A 13,476-nucleotide genomic window follows, 5' to 3' on the forward strand; every position below is an offset into this window, starting at 1 on the left:
ATTGTCGAGCTAAAAAAGTAGGGTATGAAAACCAGATCTTTAAAAACACTTGACATCATGATGGCACACAGTGGTATCAAGCCACAATTTGTGTATGCAGACCTATATGAACTCAAAGAAACAAACTGATGTCAAAGCATGGGTTGTGATAATTCATGATAGTTTTAGTTTAATTGTGATGAGCTTGACATATTGTTTAACATGATGGAGTTTCATTGTACACCTGTACCACGATACGATCTTGTCACGTCTGCAACTTTGTCATTCAGAGGCACCAAAATTGTCTGTTATTGTAATAAACAAAAAAGGGACATGCAACAATAATAAAGCCCGAGTTATGGGCCCTGCTACATGTATGCAGATTGTCTTTGGCAAAAGTGATAATAGGTTCATGTGGACAAGTTTTGACCAAAATGTTTCACAAAAACCTTTTTTTACAAGAAGAGGGCCTTGATGATGCCCCAAAACACTCACCTAAGCAAAGGGCCACAACTCTGTGATAAAGCATTAATAAAAATGTTGCAATTTAAACATATCTTTACTGATGACGATGCCTTGTTTTATATATGTAAAGGGTCATGCAATGAAGCTACCTGTAAAGTTTCAGTGAATTAGGCCTGGTAGTTTCAGAGATTTTATTTTAAGCAAAACAGTAAGTGGGCCATTTTGTTGTTGTTGTTGTTGATCAATCTCAATGCCTTGTGGTATATTTGTAGAGGGTCATGCAATGAAGCTTTCTGTAAAGTTTCAGTGAATTTGGCCTGGTAGTTTCAGAGGAGATGTTTTTTAAAGCAAAACAGGAAGTTGGCCAAATTGTTGTTGTTGTTGATCAAACTCGACCCCTTGTTGTATTTTTGTAGAAGGTTACCCAAGGAAACTTCCTGTAAAGTTTCATTGAATTTGGACTGGTAGTTTCAGAGGAGAATTGTTGACGGATGGACGGACTTACCACGGACAAAGACCGATCACAAAAGCTCACCTTGAGCACTTCATGCTCTGGTGAGCTAAAAAAGAGAGCTGCAAAAAAAAAGATTACTTCCTTTACCCTCAAATCCATCCCATTCTCCTCAGACACTACAGACACAGGAACTTACCAAGAATATGAACACTGATACTGTTAAAAGGAAATGGTGCTTCATATGCCAAATACACGGGAATTAACGGGATTTATTGACCATGAGTAGCATGTCCCCCCAGTTTTAACCAAGTACTAACCTCTTAAAAATACAACTTTGTATTTAGAAAAATCCCGTGATAAACAAGAGTCCTGCATGTAATTTTCAGTTCATCCTTTTTATATTCAATAGTTATAAAAGCCAGTTTAGGGCCTTCCTAATGCATATGCATGTTGTCATTGGCAACAAGTGTGCCAAGTTTCTCATGAAAAACTCTAGTAAATTGTATCCATTTTTGTTATGTACATATTAACAATAATATCTTCATGTTTTTGTTTTTATTTTCTATAATTACATCAATAACAAAACAAATATCACAGTGAGACTGACTACAATGTATACCGGAAAATCTTAACCTACAACTAGTAAATTCATAATAATAAATGTTTTATATAATACTGACAACTTGTCCTAAGATACATGTCAAACTCAAATTTGAATATAGCGTAAAATAATACATGATATGGTATACTGAACGGTTTAAGAAAAAAAGAGCTGTCTCTAAGTTAAGTGAAGAATGCCCCTATTGTGCCAGACAGATGAATTGAATATGCAAACTTTCAGGAAAAGCTTACTTAACTTTAAGCATATATTCAGTACTCCATTTCTGTTGACTTCAAGAGGTAGGGACCTTGGACTTGCATGAGACACATCCAGAGATAAGGACCTACTTCATGCACCAAACATGTCGCCTTCAGTAGTGTGCTGAACATCTGTGTAATGCTAATATTTCACAATCACCCCTTGCATGACAAAGGTTCAGCCTGTAAATGACCACTTATACTCTGTGTGCAGTATTCCATGATGATAAACAACTAATTGTGACCTTGACCTTCCAGTTAAGGATGTGGATCTATCAAATTGCCAAATTCCCCCTCTGTAAGGCAAAATTACAGCCTGGACACGACCACCTACTCTCTATGTGCATACATGTGGCATTCCATAAATAATGATTAACCTGTGTGTCAAGTGTGACCTTGACCTTCTGGGTAGGGACGTGGGACTTGCATGCAACGCATCGCCTATGTGTGCCTAACATCTGAGCCAGGTAATTTCAAAATCACACTGTGCATGACAAAGTTACAGACAGGACTAAGAAACAGACCAGCTAATGAAGTCGGCAGGAATGATTCATTAAAATAACATACCCTGGTAACTGTTGAATGATACATGTTTAAATTAAATATATAAGAAATGTCATAAGTTAACTCTACACCTGATGAACATTTAACTTAAAACAAGATCAAGACATTACATGTATGTCTGTCAAACAAAACAACATTGACTTTCAATATATTTTTATGATCACAAGGGTCTTTAAACTATAACAACCACATTTTGAATGATTTCTATAAAATGTAAGTAAATCACACATGTTTTTATAAACTTAGTTTAAGAGGTTTAAAACCTTTTTTCAATAACTTCTTTGGTAGTAGATTAATGGATTAATTTTTACTCAGAGTCAACACAGCATCGGCATATGTAGGAAATGGAATACTCATAAGTTTCAAACAAAAGCATCACAAGTTAAATAAATGCTATACTAGTAATACTACCAAAAATTCTGTTATGCAGAGATAATACCAGCAATGCAAAATGCTAGCTATTGTCTAGACTGCTATGAAAATCTTATTTTAACAAATGCTACAAAACCATGCTTTCAAAGAAAAGTCAACCATACTATTTATTCCATCACTCAAATATTCTTTAACTCAAAGAGAGTGTACCCTGATTCATAAATCAATGTCATGTACAGAGGCATTGATAGGACCAAGAAATTTGGAAATAAATTCCACATCTGACATTTTTTGGTAATGGACAGTTTCCATGTTGCTGTAGTCAAAGTGATCACCGTGGAAATTGGCACTGGTACTCAGGACCTCTGCCTCATTTCCTTTCATACATCCAATGAATTTGGCATGGAATCTTTTGAAAGGATAAATCATTGCTGAAAAGATCTTGTACTCAATGTACATCTGCTCTTTGGCATCATATTTATCCAATGTCTGTTTCTTAACCTGTTGAATGGTACCAAAACCATTCTCATCACACTTTTGCCGGACGTAAATGGAGTCTAGGTTGGCCTCAATTCTGTGCTGTATGACAATGTTGCAGATGTCGGTGAGGCGGGTGGCATCCAGAAAGGGGGTGACAATGTACACCTTCCTATCAGGATCAGCAAGCCAGTTGTGCAGAAGGGACCGCCAGAGTCGGTAGATGTATGTGGAGCCGTCACGAACACAGCATGTCTGCAATTTCCTCAGCTGGCTCTCCAAAACATCGACTGGCCACTGAAACAAAATATCATAAGGTAGTTGTCAGACTGCACACAAAAAAAACATACTCTTTCTAAATAACAGTTTATTTATACCGAAGGAATTTCACTGGGAGTATGATGTATTACTGGTTTAAGCAGCAGTTAGCAGTATTTGATGAAAGGCTTTTTTTCCCAATCTCAAGTCATAGGCAAGTAAAGCCATTTGACATGAAACAATGATTTTGTAGACTACAGAAGTCCACTCACTATTGGCAAGTCGGGCATCAGGAAACTCTACCAGTTCCCCACACTATTTTCAATATCACAAAGGAGGCAGTATGACATGTCAATGATTAAGTACCACATGTCAATATTACGGATAACGAACCACTTGTTAATATAAACAAAGGGGCAGGAAATTGCACCACAAGTCAATATGACAAAAGGAGGAAAAACATGCTACATGTCAGTATTACAATGTGGCGGGGTAACGTACCACACGTCAGTGTCACGATGTGGCGGGGTAACGTACCACACGTCAGTGTCACGATGTGGCGGGGTAACGTACCACACGTCAGTGTCACGATGTGGCGGGGTAACGTACCACACGTCAGTGTCACGATGTGGCGGGGTAACGTACCACACGTCAGTATTACAATGTGGCGCACATGTCAGTATTACAATGTGGCGGTGTAACGTACCACATGTCAGTATTACGATGTGGCGGTGTAACGTACCACATGTCAGTGTCACGATGTGGCGGTGTAACGTACCACATGTCAGTGTCACGATGTGGCGGGGTAACGTACCACACGTCAGTGTCACGATGTGGCGGAAAAACATGCTACATGTCAGTATTACAATGTGGCGGGGTAACGTACCACACGTCAGTGTCACGATGTGGCGGGGTAACGTACCACACGTCAGTGTCACGATGTGGCGGGGTAACGTACCACACGTCAGTGTCACGATGTGGCGGGGTAACGTAACGTACCACATGTCAGTATTACAATGTGGCGCACATGTCAGTATTACGATGTGGCGGTGTAACGTACCACATGTCAGTATTACGATGTGGCGGTGTAACGTACCACACGTCAGTGTCACGATGTGGCGGTGTAACTTACCACACGTCAGTGTCACGATGTGGCGGGGTAACGTACCACACGTCAGTGTCACGATGTGGCGGGGTAACGTACCACACGTCAGTGTCACGATGTGGCGGGGTAACGTACCACACGTCAGTGTCACAATGTGGCGGGGTAACGTACCACACGTCAGTGTCACGATGTGGCGGGGTAACGCCACATCGGGGTAACGTACCACATGTCAGTATTACAATGTGTTGGGGTAACGTACCACACGTCAGTGTCACGATGTGGCGGAAAAACATGCTACATGTCAGTATTACAATGTGGCGGGGTAACGTACCACACGTCAGTGTCACGATGTGGCGGGGTAATGTACCACACGTCAGTGTCACGATGTGGCGGGGTAACGTACCACACGTCAGTGTCACGATGTGGCGGGGTAACGTAACGTACCACATGTCAGTATTACAATGTGGCGCACATGTCAGTATTACGATGTGGCGGTGTAACGTACCACATGTCAGTATTACGATGTGGCGGTGTAACGTACCACACGTCAGTGTCACGATGTGGCGGTGTAACTTACCACACGTCAGTGTCACGATGTGGCGGGGTAACGTACCACACGTCAGTGTCACGATGTGGCGGGGTAACGTACCACACGTCAGTGTCACGATGTGGCGGGGTAACGTACCACACGTCAGTGTCACAATGTGGCGGGGTAACGTACCACACGTCAGTGTCACGATGTGGCGGGGTAACGCCACATCGGGGTAACGTACCACATGTCAGTATTACAATGTGTTGGGGTAACGTACCACATGTCAGTATTACAATGTGGCGCACATGTCAGTATTACAATGTGGCGGTGTAACGTACCACATGTCAGTATTACGATGTGGCGGTGTAACGTACCACATGTCAGTATTACGATGTGGCGGGGTAACGTACCACATGTCAGTGTTACGATGTGTCGGGGTAACGTACCACATGTCAGTGTTACAATGTGGCGGTGTAACGTACCACATGTCAGTGTTACAATGTGGCGGGGTAACGTACCACATGTCAGTGTTACAATGTGGCGGGATAACGTACCACATGTCAGTATTACAATGTGGCGGGGTAATGTACCACATGTCAGTATTACAATGTGGCGGTGTAACGTACCACATGTCAGTATTACAATGTGGCGGTGTAACGTACCACATGTCAGTATTACAATGTGGCGGGGTAACGTACCACATGTCAGTATTACAATGTGGCGGGGTAACATACCACATGTCAGTATTACATTCTGGCGGGATAACATACCACATTAAGGGTCATCAGTTCCAATTCCTCTCGGGACTCCTCTGCTGCCGCCTCTACAGCCTGTCGCAGCTTCTTTATACGAGTCTCTACAACAGTCACATAATGTTGTATTATTTTCACTACATAGAGACTCTTATAACTTAAAGACTATTGCTTGAACCAGTTGTCGCTCACCTGGCAACTTTCCCATCTTTAAGTAACCTGATAATTTTTGCTATTTTATAAAACCCATTTAATGAAAATTATTGCTCACCTACTTGGGTCTGAAAAACTAAGGTCTTTAAGTATGATTTAGCAAGGTTGGAAACTTCCTTTGTGTTTCCTATTGTTTATAGTATACTAGTATATTCAGCTTCCAATACATAAGATCAATTTTTACCAAGGATTTATATTTGATGCGTGTTTTTTTAAGCGTTTTGGTAAAATAACATGTTCATCTCACTGCTGGTATTTTTACTGAATCTGCTTCCATTATAATCAAGCTAAAAGAAATAAGTGAAACCAACACAAATCTCTCCATCAAGTCTCAGCAGTACAATTCATTAACCATTTCGTATTTGATGCTAAATGATTTACTCATCATGTCAACAAGTGCCACATAATACCTTTGTCTTCCTTCATTCTATCATAAGCTTTGGCTGTATCAGTCTGAATGATATTTTCTCTGTCCTCCAAGATCTCCAGGGAGCGATCTTCTCTAATTCTCTCCTCTCTGTCTGTTTCAGCTGTAAAAAAATCTGAACTGTATCATCGTACAATAACACAAGTCCTGCAGACTTGAATGATTTTAACCTAAATCAGATGGCTAGTGTTGAAACAAATATCTGTCATAACAAAATCTTTTTTAAAATGTAAGCAAAACTGTCTCAAAATAATTCAAACATTCATGATGAACTGAGTGAATTTTTATGGACAGAACATATTATCAAATCTATCTATTTGTATACTTACTCATAAAAACATGAAATATTATACGCAATTATGTTTACTTTTTAATTTTACTACCTCTAGAAGTTGTCCTTTATCTTATTCTTTGAAACAGACTTCAACAGCTTAACTTCTTATTACTAAGATCTGATCATACGCCAAGCAGTCTGTAAAAGTCAGTGAATAAGTACTGTTATCAACGTTTATTTTCACCCTCAATATCTCACCTGTGATTCAGATACACTCATGTCAAAATTCTGGATATGGAAAACATGTACGGTAAAAGGCAACTAAAACAAAACACACCTCAGAACTTACCTTTGCGTAGTGCATCACTCTCCTGCAGAGTTTTCCAGCTCTCTGTGTACTGCTTGTAGACTGTGGAGGGCTCGGACCGAACACGCTCTGGGGCATCATACGCCTCAATGATTGTGGGGAAAGTGTTTAGGAACCACTCTAAAACCCAAGAGCCCTGCATTATCAGGGTGCCACATCGCATCAGGGTTGTTATTTTTATACTGTCAACTTTCAGAATCACCTGAAAAGAGGGATATCATCATACATGATGTAAATAAAGTTTAAAAATAAAAGTTTACAGCATTTTTGTGTGTTTTTTTTCCAAGCAACCAGCTCCAAGTTTTACATAATTATTTGTTTTATTATGCCTGAGCTGTATGAGAACATTTCATGGATTTCTACAAGAGTTTTCAAAAAGGGTAATTATTTTCTATTCATTTCATTGATATTTTTTACCTTTAATTTCAATTCCAACAATGTCATCATTGAATGTTATGGAGCTTGATAATGTATTACATTTAGTAATTGCATATCATGCTTTATGCCATTTAAGTCATCAATGTATCAGAAATCTTTGTACAAATGTTGAAATACATGTACACCCAAGTGCAATGACATGTTACCTTGTTTGTGCCTTGTTTATCATAAACCTCCTTGTAAGGGTATTTGGGCATCGGGTAATTGTTCTTGTGTCTTAAAACTCTCAGCCAAAACATGGCAAGAGCAGTGGAACCCTGTCTGGCGCGTGATTGGACACATATTGTGTTGCTCTTTGCAACATCCAACCAAACTTGCTCTTGAATTTTGGCAAACACAAATTCCCTCACAGACTTTTCTATGGCAGTCTCTCCTTCCATGGCTCAAGCCTGCAACAAAAATGTAGTTTAGGATTGGACAAAAGCATCTCCAGTTAGAGCACGGACATGTCTATTATTTTTAATGCAACTTCATCGACGTGCAAAAGACGGCTATTTTATTGTTATGTGACATTGGTCTGCTTTAAGGTAGACCTGCAACATATGTATGTAGAAGTTTCATTTCTGATTTAGTTTGCCTGGCTAAGAGCACAATGCAAAGTACTATTCCTCATGGGATGATGGTTGTGTCACAGGAATGCTAAGTACAAACATGAAACTAGATTTAGACAGTCTCCAAGATCACCCAAAACAGGCAAAGTTGGTCTTCCTGTTTAAGATAATTAGTGGTATGGTGCCAGCAATCAACAAAACAAGTTATTTATCACTGATTGAATAAAAGTGACAAATAAAAGCAAAAATATATAAAGACTCCATTCAAAAAGAAAATAGTTGAAAAATTCACCAAAAATCTCTCTAACTGCTTCAAGATACGAGATACAACAATCTTCTTTTTTATATATATATATATATAATAAGAAATATACAAAACATAACTAAAAGCTGGTGACCTAGAAAATAAAAGCATCTAGTTTTAAATAGGTACAATATTGGAACAAGTATTTAAAAAGGCTGTTTCTTAATATATTCATTCAATTACAAGAAGTAAGATGGATTAGAGCACTGTATACAGTGGTAACATCAACAACCGGTAGTATTCCTGGCTGTACGACCTATTTGACATACCTCTGTAAAATGTAAGTTTTTTCAAGAGTATAAATTAAGGATGATCGTATACATTTAAAAAGGCAAAATTGTAAGTAGCATTATGTACATGGGATTACAGCAGGGTGATGTGAAGTTGGTTGAAATATTATAATTAATTTACTTTGCTAGGAATTATCTTTGGAAAGTATTGCTAAGAGGAGGTACTTAATTTATCATGTAATTTAAATACTACTAGATTTTGCTGATATTATCAGAAACAGTACTGTACAAAGGCATGGTTTCTCCTATGCATAGATCAATCCCTACCTACAGGTAACCATCCAAATTTCTGCACGGCCACCGTCCTGACAATATCAGCACCTACCACTGTGTAAGAATGTTAATTGAAAATGCCAAATTGTAACACCTTAATAATCACCTGCCACAAAAACACACACAAATAGATGTATGTGTTGGACAGATGTTAATAATATGTAAATTTGAAACAGTCATAAACAGAGATTAGTCCTTGTTATTCAATTTGATAATTTTTATTCATATTCAAAATGCCTGCTGAAATCTTTTCTGGTATTTAAATGCCACATCTTGTCCAGTGGATGTAGGCTATCCCAATGGAAACAAAACACCTTTTCTGTGTAGACAAATGATAAAAGATACTCAGTGAAACACCTAATAATTCTCAATTTCTTCTCATTTTAAGTTATAAAAGATTATTTGCACCTAAGGTAAGAAGCACCAGTCCAGGTGCAGATCAGCCTTACAAATTCCAGGTAGTTTTTTGAGCAATTTATTTCCTTCGGGAGGCTGTTCAATACCTGACTGGCCACAAAGCGGGAAGAGTTCTTCCCATATTTAGTTCTTACTGATAGCACATCTACACAGCTTTCATTATCTGAGATTAAAATTGTGTCTTAAAAGCTACAAGGTTTTGAACATATTCTGAACATATTCTGGTGAGAAACCCTGCAAACATGTTTAGGTTTCGTCAATTTTACAGGTATCGTGATAGATAAATGGTTTCTCTTAGGTTTCAAAGATAAAAGAACAATTATTTTTTTTATAGTTATCATTAGTAACAGTTAATAAAAAAAAAATCGAAGGGGGAGGGGCATGGTAAAAGGATTGTGTCAAAACAATACACCCTGCCCCTGTGGTACATCCCATATCGGATCACCTACTAACCCCGTAACATATATATATCATGTCAACAACCTGTTATCTGTTCAAATGTTTCATTTATTTATCAGAATATTCACCAGAATCAGAAAATAGATGCCATTTTGGTACGATATAAATTTGGTGACCCAATATAGAAAAATATGGGATCACCGTGCGGTGACCAGTCCTTGACCAATGATGCGTCATTTATGTTGGAGGCGTGATAAATGAATATGAATATTAATAAGGAGATGAAAAAAGATGAAGTCAAAATGCAAAATAGTGAAATACATCAGAAAAAAAATCATCAAGAACAGTATCCAAAGGCAAAGTAGAAGTTAGAACTTCAAGAATATATAGAACAGAATGGAGAGCAGAAGCAGAAATTGCTTATCAGGGATCGAATTTAACGGTCGCTAACTCGCAAAATGCGAGTAAGAATCGAAAAATGCGAGTAGAAAATCCTGGCACTGAATATTTTAGCGACCGCGAATAAAATCGTCGAATTCGCTCAAACTCTCCTTTGCGCTTTAAAAACTTCTTTCAGCAAGTTTACTGCCAAAAAAGAAGAGAAAATTAACCACGTTTTGTTACGCAAAAAGGCCTGGAAAGGTGAAAAGGCTGACAGCGACGCGGGGATTGACCGAGAAGCCCCCCAATAAAACCAAACCTAGCGAAAAGTCATGAATTGTCGGTACTTTGTCGCAAACCAAAAATTCTCGGTCCGTTTCTACGGCATCTGTCAGAACCGTCAAAAAATAGGAAACGGAGTTGAACACCAAACTTTTGTATGCAACAACAGAGAATAATGGCAATGTTGAATTCAAAGTGTAGTGTGATGTTTGTAAAGAATTCGTCAGCGATAAAACATCAACTGTAGGCATTTCAGTATTTAATTTTTATTTACTAAGCAACAGTTTGCACCCTGCCCATATTACTTGCTAGATCCTCCATGCTTTGGTCACGTGTGCAACATACATTACCATCGAAAAATGTCAGTGTACATATATATTTTCAAGAGAAAAACATCTACTCTGTGTAGGATTCGAGCCTATGAACCCCTGCTTGCAAGTCTGGTCCTCTACCCAACTTGACTTACCAGGCACTTGGCTACTCAGTCGCATTGAATGGCTTAGAATAATGACTGTTACACTCCTCCCCACTTTACATTTTGAAAGTATAAACTTTGGTGGGGAGGAGTGTAGTCACTTACTACTAATGATTCAAGGCTTTTGAGTAACCAGGAGCTCAGTTAGCCCAGCTGGGTATATGATTTATTTATGTAAGAATTAAAAACAAAATGTAAACGTTTATAGTTTATTCTTATCTCAGTGCACTTTATAAGCAATGAACATAATGCTACAACAGAACTACTTGTTTATTTGGCAACTAACATGAAGTAAAACAGCCTTTAAATAAGTGCTAGTGGAACCCACCATTTTGCTAGTTGAAAAAAATGGCACTAGCAAAAACTTGCTAGTGGCAAAAAAAAGTTAAATTCGATCCCTGGATTAGGAATTGCCTACCTAGGGTTCTTTGGAGTTTGGGTCTTAAACTTTATATTTTGCTGATGGAAATGTAATGAAGTTGTGCATTTTATGAAACTTTATAATATTCTCAGAAGAATTCAAGTTAATTGGAGACAATTGGTTAAAAAATAAATAAGTTATAAGCTTTACGAAAACACCATCGTTCGTCAACCTTAATTAGAATATTAGTATTTTGGGGATTTTTTTTCTCTTAGAATTTTTGGTTGATATTTACATGCTAAGGCCACACCAAATTGATATTTCGTTCCGCAGATTTACCGCTCCTATTTTCAACATGTAAAAAACATTTATTTATTTTTTGTGCGCCCGCACCTCCATTTTGATTGCCAAGCAGATTTTTTTCAGGTAATAATTTTTTTCAGGTTATAATTTATTAAAAGGCTAAAAATAATCAAGTATTATTCATCTACGCTAGTTTTCGTGTTTTTGTAAAGGGAAGTTACCGATGCGTAGTGTTTTTATACTGTATATCGATCGGTTTAGCATGGGTTTCAATAATTTTCATCAAAATGGCGGCTTCCGGTATAAACAATGTGGCTCAAAGTTTGGAAATTAAATCTTATTTTTGACAATAAATATGTTTTGAGCATGCTTGAAGTCACTGTTGACCATCTTATGCACTAAAGGATCATTAATTAAAGCAATCATTATGCAATAAAGCATGTGTATCTGAGAATGGTAGCGATTATTTGCGTAATTAATAATTGACTGGTTTTGAATGGAAATCGGAATGATCAACTTAGTACTATTTTATTCAAGTCATAATACAAGGGACCAAAATTTTACCTCGTTACGACGATGCTGAAGATGACAGGTCAACTTATCTGGAACATGAGTCATTGTTTGGTCCAAATTGATGTATCAAGCTCATTTTTCATCAAATTCTGACAAAACATCATTTTTGAACAAATATCTTTTCACAAATAGCGATATAAGCACTGGTGTGGATATACCTTAACATAAACTAGAAATGTGTCCATAGGACACGGATGCCCCCACTTCGATTTTTTGTCACAGAAAATAAGCCATAATGATTATTCAGGATAATCTCAAGTCTTTTTTTTGCAAATAAAGGGCCGTAACTCCTAAATGACAAAAGCGATTTCCATGGCTATCGAACTTGATCAAGATATTATGGTCACAATCATGTATGTAAAGTTTGGTGAGGATTGGACACATACTTTTCAAGAATTAGATTGGAAACATATATTTTTGAAGTATTTTTGGCAAAAAAGGGCCGTAACTCCTAAATGACTAAAGCGATTTCCATGACTATCGAACTTGATCAAGATATTATGGTCACAAACATGTGTTTAAAGTTTGGTGAGGATTGGACAAACAGTTTTCAAGAATTAGATCGGAAACAATCTTCGGGACGTACGTACGTACAGACAGACAGACAGACAGACAGACAGACAGACGTACGTACGAACAAGGGCAACCCTATATGCCGCCACTTTGTGGGGGCATAATAAGCCTAAGTTTATCACCTTATATTTTGTTTTTATTTGCAGCATAATCCGGGATTGTAATGCACTTGTCAATTGTAACCACTGCCCTGCCTACCCCTCGCCCTCGTTCCAGGGGTATACCGGGGACAGCGGAGGCAACGGGCTGCGTTTTTACCTTTCAGGTGGCCCCACAGTGCCTAGTGAATGTGGTTTTGTCTTCATATTAAAAATAGTCAGTATTGGGCCTCACATAGGCATTCGGGGTTGCAGGGCCATTTGGCAGGGATTTTACCAGCAGTGTGTCCCAGCAGGTCAGGTATTTTACCTGGGTTTTGAGAGACCGGAAGTCAAAGTCCCCGCTATTCCGGACTTAGGGGAGGGGGGCATATACAATTGGCTGGTGCATAAAAACATCTAAATAACCAAAAAAAGTACTCTAAAAAATACCCTTGTTTTGTTTTTGTTAAAAAAGTTAAATTCGATCCCTGCTTATGCACTGAAGTTCAACTACATGCATCAACTACATGAACTACGTGTATCATTGTATGTATATGTTGCATTTTTTCGCATAAATGTACGCGAAAAGACTATTTTAACACCAAATTAATCCAATTACTTACGTTAGCAACAACTGTTTACACAGACACCGGTTACCTCCTTTTTGAAGAGTAATACG

At 38.2% G+C, this 13,476-nt stretch overlaps 1 protein-coding gene across 1 annotated transcript; it reads right to left on the minus strand.

Moving 5' to 3' along the window:
• Window positions 1-1,463: 1,463 nt before the first annotated feature.
• On the minus strand, window positions 1,464-13,452 carry LOC128209554 (uncharacterized). The gene is made up of 6 exons (XM_052913628.1): window positions 13,421-13,452; window positions 7,682-7,924; window positions 7,080-7,299; window positions 6,440-6,559; window positions 5,835-5,920; window positions 1,464-3,466 (listed from the first exon to the last, which is right to left on the minus strand). The coding sequence occupies exons 2-6, from the start codon at window positions 7,913-7,915 to the stop codon at window positions 2,909-2,911; spliced, it is 1,218 nt and encodes a 405-aa protein (XP_052769588.1). The 5' UTR covers window positions 7,916-7,924; window positions 13,421-13,452; the 3' UTR covers window positions 1,464-2,908.
• Between the last annotated feature and the right edge of the window lie 24 nt (window positions 13,453-13,476).

This window comes from Mya arenaria, chromosome 11, assembly GCF_026914265.1.
Source record: "Mya arenaria isolate MELC-2E11 chromosome 11, ASM2691426v1".
In the NCBI taxonomy this organism is placed as follows: domain Eukaryota; kingdom Metazoa; phylum Mollusca; class Bivalvia; order Myida; family Myidae; genus Mya; species Mya arenaria.

Coding starts and splice junctions, on each gene's coding strand:
- LOC128209554 (XM_052913628.1), bottom strand. CDS start 7,915: ATGGAAGGAGAGACTGCCATAGAAAAGTCTGTGAGGGAATTTGTGTTT. Junction 6,560..7,079: donor GAGTGATGCACTACGCAAAG/GTAAGTTCTGAG, acceptor ATTTTTTTACAG/CTGAAACAGACAGAGAGGAG. Junction 5,921..6,439: donor TAGAATGAAGGAAGACAAAG/GTATTATGTGGC, acceptor TGACTGTTGTAG/AGACTCGTATAAAGAAGCTG.